The 23510-nt window shown below is 38.6% G+C and overlaps 2 protein-coding genes across 6 annotated transcripts in view; one reads left to right on the top strand and one right to left on the bottom strand.

Moving 5' to 3' along the window:
* Window positions 1-3446, top strand: part of HELB (DNA helicase B) — a 35122-nt gene extending 31676 nt beyond the window's left edge. Inside the window, exon 13 of the mRNA XM_063075766.1 lies at window positions 3288-3446. Coding sequence (XP_062931836.1) covers window positions 3288-3392 — 105 coding nt within the window. The 3' untranslated portion in view covers window positions 3393-3446. The remainder of the gene's footprint in view (window positions 1-3287) is intronic.
* A 7078-nt stretch (window positions 3447-10524) lies between these two features.
* GRIP1 (glutamate receptor interacting protein 1) overlaps window positions 10525-23510 on the bottom strand; it is a 396854-nt gene continuing 383868 nt past the window's right edge. For all 5 annotated transcript variants that reach the window (XM_063074588.1, XM_063074591.1, XM_063074593.1 and 2 more), the window contains 2 exons: window positions 14274-14420; window positions 10525-10860 (listed from right to left, as the gene is read on the bottom strand). In XM_063074588.1, the coding sequence (XP_062930658.1) occupies window positions 10630-10860; window positions 14274-14420 (378 nt within the window). In that variant the 3' untranslated portion in view covers window positions 10525-10629. The remainder of the gene's footprint in view (window positions 10861-14273; window positions 14421-23510) is intronic.

The raw sequence follows: 23510 nt of genomic DNA, 5'->3' as shown, positions 1-23510 counted from the left end.
ACTCAAAGTCATACTTATTCTTGTAGTGTACCCCCCACCACTTTACTTTGAGAATTCCTTTTGGAATCATTTTCAGAGGTAGTAAAAGATTCTTTTGAATGTTTATAAGAGAAGCAAATTACTATTGAGACCTCTTTGGATTTTTAGAAATAATCCAAAGTCATTTGTTTTCTGGTTTTATGAGTGGATGGTCCAATTTGGGTAATACCATTTTGTCTTTTTAAAGAAAAGGTGGGGCTATAAATTATTTCCAAATGTAGTTCCAACAGAAGCTTAGGAGTTGCTTTATCTGCCAACAGCAGACTTATTAGGTTGAATCTTTAGGCTTCCAAGGCTGGAATAAAGATAAGAAGGGGCCACGGTGGGATCCCAGAGGATAAAGTGCTAATGTAACCTGCCCATACCAAGCTGAGTTCTAAACAGGGAATCCTTATGTTCTCTGTCCCCAGATAGAGATTAAAATGTTCTTTGAGAGTTTGCCTGACAAAGGGCACAGTGTGTAATGTATTGGCATATTTGGCAACCGTAAGTATAGAACAGTGTGGCTAGAGCACAGTGTGCAAATGAGGGGTTCGGCTGAGGATACAGGAAGAGTCAGGAAGGACAAAGGGTCTGGTGAAGAGATTGTACATTCTTCTGATTGTAACAGGGAACAGTAGGAGCATTTTAAGTGCTCCGTGAATTGAAATTTGTGAAGGTGACTTTGTAGTTTGGTGGATGATGGTTAGGAAGAGACTAAAAGATGAGTTCTCAGCAAAAATATTATTTCAATATTCTGGGTTAAATGATTGGGCTCTAAAATTAGGGAATAGCAATGGGAATGGAGAAGGGATGCTAAAGGGTAGAGATGATGGGACTTAGTGCTCAGTTATATACAGGTGGGGTTGGGGCTAAGCATGGCTCCTAGGTTTCTGACCTGGGCATATGTGTAGACAGGTGCTATTAACCAAGACTGGGGAAAAGGCCGAGGAACAGGTTTTACGGGAAAGATGATTAAAGTGAACACAGTGAAAAACTTTCTCCTTCTTTACCCCTTGGCAGTGGTAGAATCCCTGATGATTCCAAGCTTCATTCTGCACCCCAGATCAATGCTTCGATATGGAATTTCTATCTCAGTAAAACATCTTTTTTCTTTTCTTTTTTTTTTTTTTATGACTGGTAAGGGGATCTTAACCCTTGACTTGGTGTTGTCAGCACCATGTTCACCCGGTGAGCTGACTGGCCATCCCTATACAGGGATTCGAACCTGTGGCCTTGGTGTTCTCAGCACCACACTCTCCCAAGTGAGCCACAAGCTGGTCCAAAACATCTTTTTTTCTGAAAGTAAACTTATTCTCACTTGAAAAGGCCTTGGAATAAGGCTTTTGACCTGTGCAGAAAATAGAGGCAATTCCAAAGAAAGAGCCTTTTTGTAAAAGTTTCTTGCATTATCTTTCTTAGCACCAACATGGGATGGGGGGTTATGGTTTATGTGAAGGTACAAAGAGAAAATGACAGCATTATTCATCATCAGTTCTGAGCTTGCCAAAGCTTTAAGCTCTGGCCATGGCCAATATTGCAGGTGTGTGAACATAAAGAGTGACAGTGGGGCTGTCCAGTGCTGGCTGATGTCACTGCAGAATGGCAGCAGCTCAAAGTTCTCTAACTGAAGAGGATAAGTTTTCCCACAAGGTTTGCCAAATGTAAGTGACATCTACAGGAATCCCTAGAAATAAGGAAACTAAGGATTCCAAGCTTCAGGACTGGTAGATACGGACTTCTGTGTTCCCATCATTCTAGACTTTCAGGTACATTGAGATTTGTCATTTCTGAAGGTCGAATTCAGCAAGAAGGACTGCCCACATACCCTTTTTTCACACTTCCATTGTTGTAGAAGAGCCAAATCAGTGTTGACATTCTACAGATACTAATGACTGAGCCCCTCCTAGATGAAAGCTTTTGTGCTTCTCCATGAATTAATAGCTTTGGGTTTTGAAAAAAGTCCTAAAAGAAAATGTTGTCCTGATATTTTGCCTATCCTCCCTGCACCAGGAAGAAAAGGAGGAAAAAACAGAAATTGACCTTTAGATAAAAATATATGATAAGGAGGGCTGGTTGGTTAACTCAGTTGATTGGAGCATGGTGTTACAACACTAAGGTCAAGGCTTTGGATCCTCACACTGGCTAGCCACCAAAACAAAAAGCAAAACCAACTAACGAACAAAAACATGCGAGAAAGCATTGCTAAAATGTGTCGTTATGATGCAGTGATGTCCAGAGTTTTTTTTTTTTTAAGGACAGTCCTTAGGTTAGTCAAGGTTCTCCAGGGAAACAGAACAGTTATGATGTCTCTGTGTCTGTCTATCGATCTGTCTCTATCAAGAGAGATTTATTCTAAGTAATTGGCTCATGTAATTGTGGAGGCTGGCAGATCCAAAATTTGCAGGTCTGGAGTGCAGACTGGAGACCCAGGGAAGAGTTCTTGCTGCAATTTGAGTCTGCTGGCAGAATTCCTTTTTCCTCGGGGGAGGTCAGTCTTTTTTCTATTCAGGCTTCAACTTATTGGATAAGGCCCACTCACATTGTGGAGGGTAATCTACTTTACTCAACTTCTACTGACTTGAATGTTAATCTTATCTAAAATATGCCTTTGCAGAAACATTTAGAGTAACATTTGGCCAAATATTTTGATACCTTGGCTTTTAGCCAAGTTGACACATAAAATTAACTATCATAGCCCTCCTAATTGAACAAATTTAGCATTGTGAAAGATGAATTGAGTTGTGTTTATTTTTCTCATTTTCCTATGGTGGTGAAACTTCATTGTGACCACAGTGGCCCATTATTGACTTATGTTTGGGAATCACTTAAGAGTATGAAGAATATGATTGTGGCATTGCAGTGTTTCAAATTACCACATCCAGAGCTGGCTTCATGGGCATGAAACCTGAGGAGTTGTACAGGGCTCTGTGCTTACAAAAGCCTCTTTTTTATTGCTCTGTAGTCACCATCTTGAAATTCTTAATTTTCTAACAGGGGCCTCACATTATGTAGTGTGCCCTTCCACACTTTTGGAAGTTAGATGCAAGTACTCATTCAGTAAATAGTCACTTCTATATGCCAGATCCAGAGCCAGATGCTGTGAGCAAAAGCAGACATGATCCTGCAAGGAGCTGACAGCCGGCTGCTCTGGTTGCTCAAGTCTTTGAAGCGTTGAGAAAAATGTATTATTTCATTTTTAGAAGCATAGGGTAGATTGACTTACAGTTTTGCAAAATTAACTTTGTTTTTATTATTGTTACTAACAGGTAGAAGAATCAACTCCACAAATGTCTTCCAGACTTCAGAATTTGAGACTAAATAACCTAATCCCCAGGCAACTTTTCAAACCTGCAAATAATCAAGAAACTTAATTTTATTTCACATTGCTCAAAATCTCTATTTTTTTTTTTTACATTCAATACAAAGTGGACATTGTAGCTTCAAAGTATGAAGATAAAAGACGATGGATGCTTAGACTGGAGTTTTAAGACATTTGTGTTTGCAGATGTTTTAAATCCATTTGATCAATGAAAACTGTAATGATTTCAGTATCTCTTCTCATGAGAACTAGTAGCACAGGACATAAATGGAGGAAAAAGATGTTTTATATATATACATTTTTAAATTGTGTACTTTAAAAAGTGTTTTTCTTTTTAGGAGAGTTCCTTATTAACTTCCATGATCATTGAGAGTTTTCTTTGCTGATGGGGTTAAGCAGTGGCAAAGATAAACTGTAATTGCACCTGTTGATAGTATTGACACACATTCCAGATGTTGGATCTTCTGCAAAGTGGTCATTTTCCAAGGCTGCCGCTCATTCCATCATTGCTACCTGGGCCCAGCACACCTCGGACTTTTTTCTGGAAATGCCCTCTGAGTTGGGTGCATAATGTTTTGAATGTACTCCACGTTGGAAAAAAGTTTTTTCTCTCATAGTGATTTGACTGTAAAAAGAAAAAGTTTAGAGGAATAATGCACCTGTTATCCCAATGTTATTTTAAATAGTTCTATTAAGATATAATTCACCAATTTAAAGTGTCAAATTCAGTGGCTTCTCGTATATTCACAGAGTTGTGCAACCATCATTACAATCAATTTTAGAACATTTTCATACCCCCCAAAGAAACCCCACATCCCTTAGCCATAATCCCCTGATCCCCTCCAGCCCTAGGTACTAGTCTACCTACTCTACATAAATTAGCCTATTCTGGACATTTCCTGTAAATGGAATCATACAATATGTGGTCCTTTGTTACTAGCTTTGACTAGCATAATGTATTCAGATTTCATCCATGTTTTATCAGTAATGTATCTGTGCTTCATCTCTTTATATTGCCAAAAAATATCCCATTATATGGATATAGCACATTCAATTTATTCATTCATCAGTTGATGGACATTTGTGTTGTTTCCACTTTTTGGCTATTAAGACTAATACTGCTATGAACATCCATTACAAGTTTTTGTGTGGACACAAGTTTTGATTTCTCTTGGGTATACAACTAGGAGTAGAATTGCTGGGTCATGTGTATGGTAATTCTATGTCTAACCTTTTGAGGAGTTGCCAGACTGTTTTCCAAAGCAGCTGTACCATTTATACTCTCACCAGCAGTGTATGAGAGTTCCAGTTTCTCCACATTCTTCCCTACATTTGTTATCTGACTTCTTGATTATAGCCATCTGAGTGGTATTTCACTGTGTGTGAAGTGGTATTTCACTGTGGTTTTGGTTTGCATTTTCCTTATGGCTAATGATGTAGAACATTTTTCATGTGCTTATTAGCCATTTGTATGTCCTCTGGAGAAATGTCTATTCAGATCTTTTGCCCACTTTTAAGTTGGATTGACTTTCTGTTATCAAAATGTAAGAGTCCTTTATATATTCCACATTCAAGTCTACTATCAGAGACATAATTTTCAAAATTTTTCTCCTATTCTTTGGATTTTATTTTTACTTTCTTGATGATGTCCTTTGAAACACAAGTTTTTAATTCTGATCATGTCCAGAGTATCTATTTTTGTTGTTGTTGCTTATGCTTTTGGTGTTATATCCAAGAAACCGTGGCCTATTCAAAGTCATGAAGATTTACTCCTATTTTTTCTTCTAAGAGTTTAATAGTTTTAGCTCTTGCATTTAGATTTTTGATTCATTTTGATTCATTTTTTTGCATGTGGGTATCCAGTTGTTCCAGCTCCATTTCTTGTAGAGATTATTCCTTTCCCATTGAATTGTCTTGGTACCATTTTCAAAAATCAATTAACTATAAATGTGAGGGTTTATTTATGGATTCTCAAATGTATCCCATTGATCCACACATCTGTTCTTTTGCCAGCACCACACTGTCTTCATTACTGTAGTTTTGTAGTAAGTTTTGAAATCAAGAAGCACGTCCTCCAATTTGTTCTTCTTTATCAAGATCTGGCTATTCTGGGTCTTTTGCTTTTCCATATGAATTTTAAGATCCACTTGTCAGTTTCTGCAAAGAAGCCAGCTGAGATTTTGATGGGGATTGCATTAAAATCTGTAGATCTGGAGACTATTGCCATTTTAACAGTATTAAGTCATATGATTCATAAACATGGCATGTCTTTCCATTTATTTAGGTCTTTAATTTCTTTGTAGTTTTTAGAGTATAAGTTTGTATTTCTTGTATTGAATTTACAATGCTTTGTTATTACATTTATTCTGTATTTTATTCTTTTGATCCTATTGTAAATGGAATTGTTTTAATTTATTTTTTATTTGTTCATCACTATATAGAAATAGTCAATTTTTGTATATTAATCTTGTCTTCCAACCTTGCTAAACTTGTTTATTAGTTTCAATAGATTTTTAGTGGATTCCATACAATTTTCCATGTAAGAGGTCATATAATTTGCAAATAGAGATGGCTTTAATTCTTCCTTTTCAATCTGAATACGTTTTATTTTATTTTCTTGCCTTAATAACCTGGCTAGAACCTCTAGTACACTGTGGAATAGAAGTCGTGTGAGTGAACATCCTTGTCTTGTTTTTGATATTAGGGAAAAGCAATAAATCTTTAACCATTAATTATGATGTTAGCTGCAGTTTTTCTTTGAAGCCCTTTATCCTAGTTTGTTGTGTGTTCTTATCATGAAGGGACTTTGAATTTGTCACATGCTTTTTCTATATCTATTGAAATGAAAATGTAGTTTTGTCCTTTAGTGTACTGATATGGTGTATTATATACTGATTTTTGGATGTTAAATCAACCTTACATCTCTGGGATAAATCCCACTTGCTCATGGTGTATAATCCTTTTTATATGCTGCTGTGTTCAGTTTGCTAGTTTTTTGTTGAGGATTTTCATATTTATATTCATAAGAGATGTCAGTCTGTAGTTTTCTTTTCTTGTGATGTCTTTATCTGGCTTTGGTATCAGTGTAATGCTGACCACACAGAATGAGTTGAGAAGTGTTTCCTCCTCTTCTATTTTGGAAGAGTTTGTGAAGAATTGGTACTAATTCTTCTAATTCTTCCTAGGCCTTTCTTTGTGGGAAATTTTAAAATTACTAATTAAATCTCTTTACTTGTTACAGGTCTATTGAGACTTTTTATTTCTTCTTGAGTCAGTTTTGATAGTTTGTGTCTCAGGGAATTCGTCCATTTCATGTGTCATTTAGTTTGTTGGCATACAGTTTATCATAGTATTCCTTTATATTCCTTTTTATTTCTGAAAGGTTGGTAGGAAAGCCTGTCTTTCAGTCCTGATTTAGTAATTTGAGACTTGTTTTTCTTTTCTCTTGTTAATTTTTTTTTTTTTTTTTTTTTTTTTTGTAACTGGCTGGTATGGGAATCCAAACCCTTGACTGTGGTGTTAAAACACCATGCTGTAACCAGTTGAGATAGTTGGGCAGCCCTAGTTCATTAATTTAAATTCATCTTTACTACTCATAGGAGGAGCTGTTAAGAAAGTTGCATGCTGGCTCAAGTTGAGGGTTGGTCACAGCTCAGGAGCCTGGGGAAAGGAAACTTAATATTTTGTCTAGGTTGGTCAGTGTATACAAACAGTTCAACTGATCATTTATGAAGCAAAGAATGGGAATTTGTGGACTGGTCTGTGTCTGATTTTGTTGTAGGTAAACAAGGATGTACATCTGTCAGTCTTATCTCAGTCATATGGGGAAGGATGGTTCTTTGCAATAAACCATTTCTGGGAACACAAAGGCTGGTGGGCAGGGGATTGGCGTGTGGGGGCATACTACCAATCTCACAGAAATAAAATTTCTTTAACTATGGCTGTATTCCAGAACATAGGACTCAGGTAGAGTTTTTTGGTTTTTTGCTTTTGAAAATTTATTATTATTATTATTATTTACATTCTAAGATGTTGTTGTGAAGCTTTGGGGCAGGGAGGTGGGGGAAAGGGGGAGGGGAGAGGTAGGGGAGAGGGGCTAGCCCATGGCTGGCTCCTTTGCTGGCCTGGTTGAGGATGGCAGGGGGTTGGGGGGCGAGCAGGAGCCCAGGGGCTTCCAGCAGTGGCTCAGTCGTCGCTGAGCTGGATACTCAGGTAAGGTTTAACATTGTCAAGAAGAACTTGAAAAATAGCCTTTTTTTCTTAAAACACAATGAAATTAATACTATAGTGACTGAGTATTCCAGAGCACTAGTTTTTATATTGTGAATGTGCTATTGGTCGGTGTACAAGTAACTCACCCAATTCAGAATTCTATAAGATTTCATTAAAAGAGGACAGTTCTAGGAGCCCATGATTTGGGTTTAAATCAAATAGTGTTTAATTGCAATATGTTAAAATTGCAATGGTCAGCTAATCCAGTTTACTACTCTAATAGACACCCATCAGTCACCGGTGGAAATTACACTGCTAATGCTAAAGGTCTTGACTGGATAGCCAGAACCATTGTACAACACTAGCGTTAGAAATAGCTTCCTTATGTTAAGCTGAAATCTGCCTGATTGATTAGGACCTCTATCCGTAGGTCCTGATACTGACCCAGTGAAACAAAAACAGACCTTGTCTCCACTGCTCACCTGGCCGTGTTTGTCCACAGATCTCTTTACCAGTCCTCCAGTGGCAAAGCACCAGACCCTTTCAGTTCATAGTTTGCCACTGCCCTTTTTAAAGGACTGGGGTGCTCAAAACTTGTGGGCTGACCACAGCATAGAGGAACTCTTCCTTTTGCCTGGTCACTTTATTTGAAAAGTGCAACTTAAATCATTTGTTTTCACAGCCATATTCTATCATTAATTTTGGTTTTGGCTTACAACTGAAATATCCCAGTCTTTCACAGGAAATACAGCTTCTCATCTGCCTTTATTCACATCATCAGTTCTGTCCACACCTAATTTCACTTACTTCAGCTCCCTTCTTATGCAGAAATTAGGCCAGACTATATAACTATACGGTGCAATAAAAACGTGAACAATTGCTTGGGTTTTGTGATAATAGATCACTTGGGGTCATGTGACTCCCACGTGCTAGAAAATAGCCTGTCTTTCAGAATGTAACCCTGGGCACACTGAATGCAAATGTATAAAAATGAATGTAAATTTACAGGTCCTACAAAAATGAAAATGTTGGGATATAGGTGTCGTTTGTCTTTTTTTTTAAAGATAGCATTGTTAAAGTTTGTATGTTTTAACAGTTTATGTAAATGTATCTCAGACTACTTGAAATGATAAAATGTTGTCTAAGGGTAGATGTTATGACCTTTAAACTATCTCTCTGCCCTCTAAGTAAATGTTACCATTGGAGATGTTCCTGTGTACAAGTGTGTTACCCCCTCTTCATATATTTCACCCCTAGTCCTCACAACAGTCCTGTGGTATATACAGACATGACCGTCAGTATCAGGTGGGGAAAATGACTCCTGGTGAGTAACCTTCGTACCGCCAGTGAGTACCAGAGCTGCAATTCAAACCTGGTTCTGATTTCAAAACCCATGCTCTTCCCACTCTTCCTTGGTCCTTTTCAAGTTCATGGCAAAACTTTCCCCATTAGAAAATTATGTAAAAATAAACATTGTGTGGGACTCAGGCTAGAACACTGAGATGTATTCAAAGCATCAAAAATACATGTCATTTTTTTTTTTTGGCTTTTTAAAATCACTGTTTATTCCATTTGGTAGAGGCTTTTTTTTTTCTTTTTCCCCATACAAATATTTGCAACAATTCTGAATCCCCCAAAACCATACATAGACGATAAATACCATGCTATTAAAGTATTAAATTTGTACAAAAATACTTTACAGTTTAATACTTGTTTGTTACAAATAAAAATACATATTTAAGTGACTCATGATCTTTTTTTTTTTTTTTCCTCAATGTGATTCTGCTTTATACTTTCTTGCCCTGGCGGTTCTGAAATGTGATTGAAATAGCATATTTCTTTGCACAAAAAGAAATGTGAACTTTTTCCTTAAACAAAGGACACAGTGTTTGAATGCTTTGCCTAAGTGGTTGTTGGAATTATTGACCAAAATGAAAATGTTTGGAAAATAATCATTTCAATATGGAGATTCTACCATCAGTATACAGATCTATTTTTTAATATTCACCAAATAACAGTTATTAGTGTAGCTATTCAAAATATCTGAACAAATGAAAACAGTTGCTGACAAACATTAAAAGCAACTGTCACAGTTTATTGCTTTGAGGGATGGTAATAATTGGCAATGCATTTTGTGAAAAATGTATTTACAATTTCGGTAAGTGGCATGGCTCAGAACAAAAGACAGTCCAGTGTCATTTTTAAGTACATGTGCTGTACACCCCTCAGTATTAGCAGTTTTCAAAACCTGTCAAGCAGTATGAGTTTTATTTGCCTATCATTAAGATGAACCTCATTTTAATACTCTTCATTCTCTCTTAAGTTCTTAGTCTTGAATTTAAAAATAAGATAACTAATTCTGTGTTACTACACATTCTAATTCATTATCAGATTTTCGGCTATTAAAAATGTGTCCTTAAAAAAAAAACAGGTCACAAGACATATCCTGTTTGATAACTTGTTGCATAGGGAATAGCATACATCTTACTTAAAATCATTCCTATATTTGGGCAAAACATTTACCACCACCTATTATGGGCTCCCACGTGCATCATTGCTGAAACATTTTAAGATAATTTTATACCTGTACCCCTCCCACTGCGGCAGCTCCAGCTGTTTACCAAGCACTAGATCCCCAGCACAGCCAGCTTTCTGAAAAGACTTGTTGGTCAAGTCTTAACGTTAATGACTTCATAGTAAGAAACTGATTTCAAAGTGAACTAAGGAAATCATCATAGAGAATTTCTCGAACACATCTCTCTTTTTAAAAAGTGATAGTAAGATGAACTTGTAAAAAATTTCCTCTGATGTTGTGGGGAGGGGCAGCCTACTTACTTTTCTCTACCATTGGGCCTGGCAGGGAATTGCCTGCCATATACCATAGTGGTCACCAAAAAAGAAACCTCTTCAACTTGAAAAGGGAAGTGAACATGAGCCATGAGAGAGATTTAAAAGACCCCTGTGCTTGCAGTTAATGCCACATGATTATCTGTGCTTCAAATGTCACAGAAATCTTAAAGGGATTTTTTTAGCACCATGTAGATATCGTCTTTTGTCCTACTTTATAAAAAGCATTGCTATAATGTATTAGTGGGCTCTCGTGTCTCCAAATTACCGCCATGGCTAGGCTGTTGGAAAAAAGCACTATTCTGTTCACTCCAGTCTCCTCCCGGTAGAGTCTGTTGTTCTATAGACTTCTGTGAAGCCAGTGGGTTTCTACTAATAACCAGGTCCAGCTTGTTACCAGATTCTGCTATGAGGGGCACGACAAGGCAGCAGTCGAAGTCTCTCGTTCGGACGTGATTAACCTGCAAGGTCAAGAAGAGCCATTTTGAATTACTGTTGTAGCCATAATTGCCAAAACCCAGAGGAACACTTCAGGTGTAACAGGTTGTTTAGAGTCTTGAAGGTGCTTAAACAAGCACCCTGTACCTTGCTCTGACTGCACCATAATGTGGCTTTGGTTCAGTTATCATTGTCTGCTACTAGATCGCAATGCCCTTGAGAGCAGGAAGCAAGTACACCTACCATCCCCATGCTGAGCAGATCGCCTCACCCACGTGGGGTGCTCCACGTGCTGAATATTATCCCCCATCAACAGATGAGGACAGTAAGGCATAGAAAGGGTAAGAGCTTTGCCTTAGGTAAGAAGTTGGTAAGGGTTGAGCTAGGATGCAATCCCAGGCAGTCTGGCTGGTCCCAAAGCCTGTGCTCTCAGCTGTGATGCTGAACTTCCTTAGGCGTGAGCCCTGTCCTCCCTCAGCTTATGCGTACGTTCATCTTCCACGTCTCCTTCTTCACCAACAAGTTTTAAAAGTCATCTACATGCCGCTTCCACTCCTTGACTTCCCATTCTCTCCTCAATCTTCTGAGGTCCAGAACCTGACACTTACATGGCACTGCTGGCAAATGACCCCAATTGTCATGTCCTGGAGTGGGCTCGAATTATCCTCCTTGCTGCTCTTGACACTGACTCATCCACAAAAGTCTCCTTCCTTGGTTGCTATGATACTACTTTATTTTGATCCTCTTACTTTTTTAACTGCTTGTTTTCAGTACATTCCTGCCTTTATTTCTTCCTGTACTTTAATTTTGTTATTGTTAGAATTCTTTCCTCGGTTCTCTTCTCTTGCTCACCCCAGGGAGCTTTATCCAAACCCATGTCTTCAGTATTCTAAATCTTTAGCTCTGGCTGTAATGTCTCTCCTAAGCAACAAACCCAAACTGCCAACTGCCTCCTGTACTGCTCTACCAGGATGTGCTGAAGTTATTAGAGACTCATTAGGTGTGAAACAGGTGTCTTTCCCATACCTACCTGGTCTTGCTTGTAATCATCCCCTTTCCAACCCTACCTCCATCCACCCATGATAACATTGCATTGCCTTTCTAAGTTACAAATTATGTCTTTATTCTTCTTAGGAAATTAATGTGCCTCCAGAAAAAAGCCCAAGAGCATTATCATAGCATGCAAGGCCCTTCACAATCTGAATCCAGTCTACTTTTATAGCTTCAACTTCCACGAAGGTAGGAAAAGCTCCAATTTGTAAATTAGAAAGACACTCATAGGGGTTAAGTTGTTAATTTGTCCATAGTTATTCATTCAGCAAATATTACAGTATCTATGGAAAATAAAGTGTCCCCAAACTCCCAGGACAAGACAAATTGTTCTCCTGTCATGGTAAAAGTAATGACCAGAATTGGTTTTCAAGCTATCTAATTGATCAGTGATAACTTGCTTCAGTGAACACACCTCTGAAAGCCAACCAATCAGTGGTAGCCACATGCTTTGAAAGTCAGCTGTTTGGTGACAGACTCAACTGCAGTTAAATATGCTTCTACGACTGATGTCACCCCACTCCTTTTCCTGAAAAATGCTCTTCCTAAAAACTGTACAGAAGATCAGGAATTTGCTAAGTGAAAGTACACCTGACCACAATAGTACTACATTAAGTAAGCAGGGTTCAGCTTTTTGGTTTCAGATACTGTGTAAAATATTGAGATATCAAGCACTGTATCATGGGAAATGAGAGAATAAAGTGCTAGCTCTACTCTCAAGAAGTTTACAATCTGCTGGGGAATATATGCACGAAAACAGGCAGTTTTAATGTAAATTCTACCAAGGTAAAAAGCTTCTATTCTGTATAGGAGGAGCACCTCATCCAGTCTTGAGGCAAAGGAGAATGGGTGGGCATTGGTCAAGTAAGACACTGAAATCATGTATGCCAGCCATTTTCAACTTGGCTGCTCAATGGGATCTCCTGGGGAGCTTTAAAAACACATTGATGCCATATCTCACTCCTCCAGTTGCTGATTTAATTGGTCTGGGATTTGGTCTGGGCATTGGGATAAATTCTCCAAGTGATTCTATCTTTCAGTTAAGATTGAGAATCACGGATCTATGTGAGACCAAAAGGTTAAGTAGGAGTTAGCAGGTAGGGAGTGGAGAGTGGAAGAGTGTTTCAGAGAAAGGGAATAGCATATTGCAAGGTTCAGAGCCAACATGGTTTTATTCTCCTATCCACTATTGGCCCCTTTGTATGTGACAGCATTGTTCTTGGAACATGGAGTAGAGTAGTGAGTAAATTCCTGCCCTCACGGACTTATATCCTAGTGGCCAAACAGAGTAAATAAATAACTAGTATACTGTCTGGCCATTGCATGAGGGAATGGAGAGTGGTGGAGGGCCACTTTAGGTAGAGTGGCTAGTCATGGCATTCAAGCAGGGACACGAAGTGGGGGAGAGAGCCTGTGCATATCTGGCAGAGGAGCACCACAAGCTAAGGGAAGAGCAGATGCAAAGACTCCAAGTGCAAATGTGCTTGGGTGTTAAGGAAGCATGGTGAGGCATAGGTAGGGAATAAGGCACATGCTCTAGGGATGGGGAGTCAGGAGGTGGCAGGACATGCCATTCGGAAGGACATCTAGTTTTTGCTAGAGAGTAAATGAAGAGAGAAGCAAGACAAGAGACTGGCAAGGGAAAGACAGGCCCAAGCACAAGGGCCTTGTAGGGCATGCTGAAGGAGAGCGGTAGGAAGGTCTAGACTGGAGGGGCTTGGAGTCAGGTAACTACATTACATTTACAGGAGTACTATATGATTGTGGGAGATGCCCTGTGGTTGGATGGGGTCTGAGGTATAATTGGCATTATATTGAAAGAGATGGTTTTGAGCTCAGTACCAAAAAACTGTGAAGAAACCAGAGAACTTTTGGGGCTAGGATAGGATTTATTAGAGCTGAAAATTCTTTATTCAGCTGTTTGCTACTACTTATTCCATAATCTTGATGACAAGGTTCAAAAGGAAAAAGAGCAAAGGGCTTCAAATGTGTGGGAAGCTTTGAAGGAAGTTCTCAGTTATAAGTTAGTTGCAGGTAACTAAAAATCTGATAGATCTTGAACGTAACCAGCACCATTTTAGGCAAGGCCAAGCACAAAATGGCCACCAACCCCTCCCCCGCTTCCCTTTACAAGAAGACTCATGACTTCTGTGAAATAGAAACCCTTTTGCTTCCTCATGGGTGGAACACTCCTCCCTTGCAATGCCCCTCCTTGACTGCTTCAGCCAGCCCTTGGCACCTTACAGTCTATATAAGCTCTCCCACCCCAATGACAGTTGCTGCCCTCCATTTTGAGTGTAGCCTGGCAGATTCTTTTCCTTTAATAAAGCTTGATCAGTACTGACATTTTAGCTCACTTTCTTTCAAATTCCACCTGAGGTCTTACCTGTAAGAGCCTGTCATAGGGCTTTAGGCCACCAAGATCTCCTGGCCCAGCTGGGCGAATATTTTTGACATATACTCCTTTCTCCAGCATGCCATCTGCTACACTGAACCCAAAGTCCTCCATGTCAGAGTCCTTGTACAAGGTCACCTGAAAAGTGAGAAAATGTGAAAGGAAAATTTACTGGAGCTTTTCTTCTGAAACTTCTTGATTAAGTCTTTTCAATCCAATTTCACTAACATAATGGATTTGTAATATAAGCATTAAACAGCTTCCCCTGTCCAGAAGCAGCAGTCCCTTCAAGATCCAAGCCAGACATCAGGGTGAAACAAGTGGACTGTGATACCCCCAGCCACAATGACAAAACACCAAAGGAAAGAAACAAGAAATATGAAAAATCAAGAAAGTACATCACCACCAAAGGAAATTAATAACTTTCAAGTGCTAGATCCTATAGAATAGGAAGTCTTTGAAATGACAGACAAGGAATTTAGAGTAACTATTTTAAGGAAACTAAATGAGATACAAGAAAACTCAGTGAAACAACACAATGAAATGAGAAAAAATATACAGGATCTGAAAGAAGAAATATGCAAAGAAACCAATGCTTTGAAAAAGAATGTAGCTGAGCTTGTGGAGCTGAAAGATTCATTCAGCGAAATAAAAAACACAACAGAGAGTTTAACCAGCAGACTTGAACAAGCAGAAGAGAGAATTTCTGACCTCAAAGACAGGCTGTTTGAATTATCACAGGCAGACCAGAAAAAAGAAAAAAGAATCCAAAAAATTGAAGAAAGTTTAAGAGAGACAACTGACAACCTTAAGTGGTCAAATATTTGAATCATGGGTATTCAGAAGAGGAGGAAAAAGGAAATGGCATTGAAAACATATTCAATGAGATAATAGGAGAAAACTTCCCAGCTATAGGGAAAGCCACAGATCCCCAGATTCAGGAAGCCCAAAGATAACCAAACACATTCAACCCAAAAAGGTCCTCTCCAAGACATGTGATAACCAAACTGACAAAATTCAAAGACAAAGAGAGAATCTTCAAACCTGCAAGAGAGAAGTGGCAAGTCACCTAGAAGGAAGCACCAATCGGAATAACATCAGACTTTTCCTCAGAAACTCTAAAAGCCGGAAAAGAATGGGATGATATATTCAAAACACTAAAGGACAAAAATTGCCAGCCAAGAATACCTCACCCAGCAAGGCTATCCTTCTGAAATGAAGGACAGATACTATATTTCTCAGACAGACAAAAACTGTGGGAGTTCACTACCACACAACCAGCCCTACAAGAAATTCTCAAGGAAGTACTGGATTTGATACCACAAAACCAACCATCACTCCCATGAATCCACAAGAAAGAATAATACCTACCAGTAAAACAAAAATACTAACAAAAGAGAAAAAGTAGTTTATCTATCACCCCAAGAAACCAACAAATACAGAAGACAAACAGAAAATCTGAAAGTAAGGAACAAAAGATACTTAAGACATCTGAACAAAAATCAGTACAATGCTAGGAGTAAATCAACACCTTTCAATAATAACTGAATGTAAAGGGACTAAATTCCCCATTCAAAAGACACAGACTGACTGACTGGATTAAAAAGATGGACCCAATAATATGCTGTCTCCAAGAGACTCACTTGACCTGTAAAGACACACATAGACTAAGAGTGAAAGGATGGAAAAAAATGTATCATGCAAGTAGAAATGAAAAACAAGCTGGAGTAGCTATTCTTATATCAGATAAAATAGACAAAAACCATTAAAAGAGATAAAGATGGTGAATATATAATGATAAAAGGATCTATCCATCAAGAAGACATAACCATCATAAATATATACACACCTAATGTTGGAGCAGCCAGATTTACAAAGCAAACACTATTAGATCTAAAGACAGAAATAGACACTAACACCATAATAGCAGGGGACCTGAACACCCCACTCTCATCATCTATGCAAAAAATCAACAGAAAAACACAAAATATAAACAATACTTTAGACCAATTGGATTTGGCAGATATCTACAGAACATTTCACCCAACAACATCAGAATATGCATTCTTCTTGTCAGCACATGGAACATTCTCTCGGATAGACCACATGTTAGGTCACAAAGTAAGTCTTAACAAATTCAAAAAAATAGGAATTGTTCCATGTATTTTTTCTGATCACAATGGATTAAAATTAGAAATCAATAATAAACAAAACTCTGAAAACTATACAAACTCATGGAAATTAAACAACATTCCACTTAATGACATGTGGGTCCAAGAAGAAATTAAACAGGAAATCAAAAAATTTCTTGAAACTAATGAAAATAATGATACATCATACCAAAACCTGTGGGATACCGCAAAAGCAGTATTAAGGGGAAAATTTATTGCATTAAATGCTTACTTCAGAAGAATGGAAAGATGACAAATAAATAACCTAACACTTCACCCTGAAGATCTAGAAAAACAAGAACAATCCAAACCTAAAGTTAGTAGACAGAAAGAAATAATTAACATCAGAGCAGAACTAAATGAAATAGAAACACAAAAACAATACAAAAGATCAATGAAACAAAAAGTTGCTTTTTTGAAAAGATTAATAAAATCAACAAACCTTTAGCAAGACTAAGAAAAGAAGAGAGAAGACCCAAATAACAAAAATTAGAAATGAAAAAGGTGATATTACAACTGACACCTTAGAAATACAAGGAATCATTAGAGACTACTATAAACATCTATATGTCAACAAATTAGAAAATTTGGAGGAAATGGATAAATTTCTGGATGCATACAAATTACCAAAACTGAGCCAAGAAGCTATAGAATATCTGAACAGACCAATAACAATAAAACAGATTGAAGCTGTTATCAGAAGACTCCCTACAAAGAAAAGCCCAGGGGCTGGCCCATGGCTCACTTGGAAGAGTGTGGTGCTGATAACACCAAGGCCACAGGTTCAGATCCTATATAGGGATGGCCAGTTAGCTCACTGGCGGGGCATGGTGCTGACAACACCAAGCAAAGGGTTAAGATCCCCTTACTGGTCATCTTTAAAAAAAAAAAAAAAAGAAAAAATGAAAAGCCCAGGACCAGATGGGTTCACTGCAGATTTATACCAAATCTTCAAAGAGGAACTGATACCAATTCTCTACAAACTGTTCCAAAAGATTGAAACAGAGGCCATTCTCCCAAACTCATTCTATGAGGCAAATATCACCCTGATACCAAAACCAGACAAAGATGCATCAAAAATAGAAAACTACAAGCCAATATCCTTGATGAATATAGATGCAAAAAATCCTTAATAAAATACTAGCTAACAGAATACAGCAACACATGTGCAAAATTATACACCATGATCAAGTGGGATTCATCCCAGGGATGCAAGGTTGGTTCAACATACACAAATCAAGGGCCGAGCCTGTGGCGCACTCGGGAGGGTGCTGCGCTGGGAGCGCGGCGACGCTCCCAGCAGCCGCGGGTTCGGATCCTATATAGGAATGGCCGGTACACTCACTGGCTGAGTGCCGGTCACGAAAAAGAAAAAAAAAAAAAACATACACAAATCAATAAATGTGATATGCCACATTAATAAAAGCAAAGACAAAAAGCACATGATCATTTTTATTGATGCTGAAAAAGCATTTGATAAAATTCAACATCCTTTCATGATAAAGACTCTCTACAAGTTAGGCATAGATAGAAAGTATTTCAACATAATTAAAGCCATATACAATAAGCCCACTGCCTATATCATCCTGAATGTAGAAAAAAAGCTTTTTCCTTAAAAACAGGAACTAGACAGGATGCCCACTCTCACCACTCCTATTCAGCATAGTGTTGGAAATACTAGCCAGAGCAGTCAGAGAAGAGAAGGAAATAAAGGGCATCCAGATTGGAAAGGATGAAGTCAAGCTGTCCCTTTTTGCAGATGATATGATCCTATATATTGAACAGTCTAAAGTTTCTATAAAAAAACTCTTAGAGTTGATAAATGATTTCAGCAAAGTTGCAGAATACAAAATCAACATACAAAATTCAGTAGCATATCTATTCTCCACCAGTGAACATGCAGAAAAGAAATAAAAAAAAAAAATTTTAGGAATAAAGCTGACCAAGGATGTGAAAAATCTCTATGAAGAGAACTACAAACCACTGTTAAGAGAAATTAAAGAGGATACAAGAAGATGGAAAGATATCCCATGCTCTTGGATTGGTAGAATTAACATTGTGAAAATGTCCATATTACCCAAAGTGATCTACAGATTCAATGCAATCCCCATCAAAATTCCAATGACATTTTTCTCTGAGACGGAAAAAGTTATCCAGCTATTTATATGGAACAACAAAAGACCGTGCATAGCCAAAGCAATCCTGAGCAAAAAAAGTAAAGCTGGAGGCATAACACTACCTACTTTAAACTATATTACAAAGCTATAATGACCAAAACAGCATGGTACTGGAATATAAAATAGACACACAGACCAATGGAATAGAACAGAGAACCCAGAAATCAAACCACATGCCTACAGCCATCTGATCTTTGACAAAGGCAGCAAAGCTACATAATGGGGAAGAGACTGCCTTTTCAACAAGTCATGCTGGGATAACTGGATACTCATGTGTAGGAGAATGAAACTGGACCTGTATCTTTCACCATATACCAAAATCAACTCAAAATGGATTAAAGAATTAAATATACATCCTGAAACAATAAAACTCCTTAAAGAAAACACAGGGGAAAAACTCCAGGAAGCAGGAGTGGGTACAGAATTCATGAATAGGACCCAAAAAGCACTGGCAACTAAAGGTAAAATAAACAAATGGGATTATACCAAACTAAAAAGCTTCTGCACAGCAAAAGAAACAACCAACAGAGTAAAAAACAACCAACAGAGTGGGAGAAAATATTTGCAAAATATACATCTGACAAAGGATTAATATCCAGAATATACAAAGAACTCAAATAATTTTACAGCAAAAAAACAAATAACCCAATTAAAAAATGGGCAAAGGAGCTGAACAGGCATTTCTCAAAGGAAGATATACAAATGGCCACCAGCCACATGAAAAAATGCTCAATATCACTCAACATCCAGGTAATGCAAATCAAAACCACACTGAGATACCATCTCACTCCAGTTAGGATGGCTAATATCCAAAAGACTGAGAACATTAAGTGCTGGAGAGTTGTGGAGAAAAAGGAACTCTCATACATTGTTGGTGGGACTGCAAAATGGTGCGGCCTTTATGGAAAATGATATGGAGGTTCCTCAAACAATCACAGATAGATCTACCATATGACCCAGCTATCCCACTGTTGGGAATATACCCAGAGGAATGGAAATCATCATGCTGAAGGGATACCTGTACTCCAGTGTTTATTGCAGCACTATTTACAATAGCCAAGAGTTGGAACCAGTCCAAATGTCCATCATCTGATGAGTGGATAAGGAAAATGTGGTATATCTACACAATGGAATACTACTCAACTATAAAAAAGAAGGAAATACTACCATTCGCAACAACATGGATGGACTAGAGAAAATTATATTAAGTGAAACAAGTCAGGCACAGAAAGAGAAATACCACATGTTCTCATTTATTTGTGGGAGCTAAAAATTAATAAATAAACGCACAAACAAACAATGGGTGGGGGTGGGGGGAAGAAGACAGAATAACCAGAAAAATTCCTTGAACTATTTAAGTCAAGTGCACAGATAGGATGTGGGGGGGAGGGGGGGAGGAGAGGAAGTGGGGAGGTAAAAGGGCATGAAAATCAAGTACAGTTTATTTTGAGAAGTAAAATAAAATAAAATAAAATAAAATAAATAAAAAAGAAAATGAGAAAAAAAACAACCCCCCAAAGCAAACAAAAAAACCCCAAACAAACAAAAAAACAGCTCCCCTCACCCAACCCTGCAGCTTTTTCCCACTCCAAGAACATCGTTGGAATTTGTAAAGCCTCATCTAGAACTGAAAAAGGAGAAGGAGAACTAGAGTCCTGGCCTTTCTTTTTTTTTAAATTGTAGTCATCAGGTATATATAGTGGAGAATTTCCCAAAGGTAAGTTGACTTCTACTGTCTTCCTGGTGCAACCCCCTGGTGGGAGCAGCAGCCAGAGGCAGCCCCTTTACAACTGCTGAGACATTGAGGAATAAATGTCTCAGCAGTTGTAAAGGCCTTTCCTTCCTCCCCACCATGCTAAGTACAATGCTCAGCGTATCCTCTCCCTTTGAGCAAGTACCATGAAGTCTACCACTTTATTTGCTATGCTACCCCAATCAGGGCCATCAACAAAACACAATTTAAAAGACTTGAAAGTGTTCCTGTAAGAAGCACCTTGCTCTGGGACTTGGCTTGACTAGCTCCCTCAGTACTTGTCTAGGGTTAGGTTAAGCAATCCAAGGCTTCCACCCTGCTGTACTACTGCGGGTCTCAGCTGGTTCTCTTTGCACCCATGGCCAGCTATTGTCAGCTTAAGCTCCCCGCAAGCCTCCTTTCTCCTCCTGACCCCCTGGCAAGAGTTAGTCTGAGGGTAAAAGAATAAATCATTTGTACATTCATCAAATGTTTATTGGGTCCCTACCACCTTCTAAGCACAGTTCAAGCTGCTGGAAACAGCAGCGAACGAGAGAAAGAAGAGTCTTCCTTTAAGAGACACACACATGAAATGAATAGTTGCTGAGCACTCAGTGTGCTAGTCACTGTGTCTAGGCAGTTTCAGTGCTTTAAGGGGGCCACTGTCTTTATTCAGCTTTGCTGGAAGCTCTCCACAAAAACTGACACACACTTCAAGCAATGATTTGGGCTTACTACTTTACTGTAATCTAAAAAAACCTTTCTTTTCTTTCTTCCACTGTAATTAAAAAATCTTTTTCTTTCTTTTACTATAATTAAAAAATATTTCTTTCTACACAATTAATACAAAAATATGAGTTGTCTTCAAAGTTCATGGAAGGATTAGTATTATTGTTTTGTTTGTTTTTGGCGGCTGGCCCGTACAGGGATCGAACACTGGACCTTGGTGTTAGCTCCGCACTCTAATCAACTGACTACCTGGCTAGCTTGTGTTATCTTTTAATTCCGTTTTCCAACAGCTTTTAAGTACCCTAGGACATTCTTGTAAAAGAGTAAAAAATCCAGAGCTCTTCAGAGCAAAATGTGAAGATTAAAACTTTTATAGCAGGCTTATTTTTTTATATCCAGTTATTTTACTTCAGAGAGGTATGGGATACTGAAGGAAATACAAAAACGGTGAGTTTGTGGATTTTTATTTTACTAAACAGCTAAAATCTCAAGCTGACGGGGTCAATCCTACTCGCCAGGCAGCCCTAGTGGTTATTGCCGTATTAGTGGTGAGGAAATTCAATTTCATGGAGGTTGAGTAACCTGTGCAAGGCCACAAAGGTAACAAATGGTGGGGCTGTGTCTGTCAGACTCCAGACACCAAGTGCTTAAACCATTATCCTCTACTGCTGCTCAAAATGCTTTATTTCAATGACTCTAAGATGCGGTTTTTTCCCTCACATTTTAAAATCTCGAAATCATACTGTGTTTTATAACCAACAGCATCTTAGAGCCTATGAAATATGGTATATTAGCATTCCACCCCACCTGCATCTTTCCCACAAGCACACCATAAGGAAAGGGTCGGAACTTCGTTGCAACTTTGCTTTAGGGGAAAAACATGTGCCTCTGTGCCTTGCCACTTCAAGTGTTCTCCCAAACAGGAGACTCTCAGGAGCCTGTTAGAATGAGGTCTCAGACACCACCCAAGACGGACTGACTGCGAATCTGCAGATGTGATGTTTATTGAGATGACAGTCTTTGCAGGCTCATCCATCTTTTGTGTGAACATGAATGTATGTATATGTGTGTGTGCATTGGACCCGACTTTGTGCCAGGTTCTGTTTTAGTGACTAAGGATATAGCAGGATATAGTGAGAAAAAAAAAAAAAGACATAGTAGTGAGTAAAACACAGCCTTTATGAGTTTATAGTCCAGTGATGATATCTCATTTAATTCTCATACCATTCGTATAAGATGGGCAAGAGTGTTAATTTTAAGTGAGGTAATATATATAAAGTTTTTTAAATCTGAAGAAATGACCTAATTGCTGTAGAAGGATCACTTTTGTGGCACTCAGTTATACAAGTACAGAGTAGTAAGCCCCACTTTTCTAAATAAGGAGCTTGTGTGTGTATGTGTGTGTGCCTGTGTACGTGCACGCACGTGTGTGTATGTAGTTTAGTAAAATCCGGCTCTCCATATGACACGATGACGCGTGGGGAGAAGTAGTTAGTTTCCAACTGTGTGATTGACAGAGTACCCCCAAAGCAAAACTTATCAGGAGGGGAGGGGAGGTCTTCATTGGTGAAGACCTTCCCTCATTCATACTGGGTTCAAGTATATGGCAGGTGCCCCCTCAAGCTCCTTGGAAGGAGCTGGGGTAGTTTTTTGTTCACTGATACATACCAAGCCCCTAAAACAGTGCCTGCCACATAGTAAAATTAATATGTATTTTGTCCAGTATTTTGTCAAAATATAAAATGGCTTGTTCTGACATACCACGTGGTTGAGAACTGGCCATGATGTGTTGTGCCTTGATGAGCCATTGCAGAGAATATGAGTGTAAACTAAAGAGTTAACTCTGGGGTTCAGGCCATCCCCCCCTCACCCCTCAACCAAAGTTTGACAGGGTGGCTGGGCAGGACGAAGCTCCAATGGTGACACTGTGTGGGCATGAAGAGTGAGAGCAGCCCTGATACTGGAGCCAGGCCTGCCAAACTAAGGGCTGAGGAAACTCAGATTCTTGGACCGTGAGGGAGGTAGGATGGAGGGTCCTCCTTGGTAGATGCTGGACCTCTTGCTAATAATGCCTATGGGACATGAGTGAGTAGTTTAAAATGCAAACAGGATGTTAATGTCTCTACTGAGTTCACGGAGCAGATCATACAGAGAAATGAAAGCTCAGAGAGGTACGGAAGCTTGCCCAAGGTCAGACAGATAGCAAGCAACAGAGAATCGGTTCAAACTAAGGTTTCTGACTACAAAGCTTAGATCTTTCCAGGGCACACTGTCTCTTACCTAGCATGTAGTTGCTTAATAAATACTCATTGCAGAGAGGAATATTTAGGCCCTTCCATAGTTATATTTTTGCCTTATGCCATAAGATAGGAGCTTTCTGCCCCTCTTTCCTAAGAAAGAAAGAGTTAGTTATTAGAGG

The sequence above is a fragment of the Cynocephalus volans genome, chromosome 12, assembly GCF_027409185.1.
Source record: "Cynocephalus volans isolate mCynVol1 chromosome 12, mCynVol1.pri, whole genome shotgun sequence".
NCBI classification, from domain to species: Eukaryota; Metazoa; Chordata; class Mammalia; order Dermoptera; family Cynocephalidae; genus Cynocephalus; species Cynocephalus volans.
This window is presented reverse-complemented; position numbering and strand designations above follow the sequence as displayed.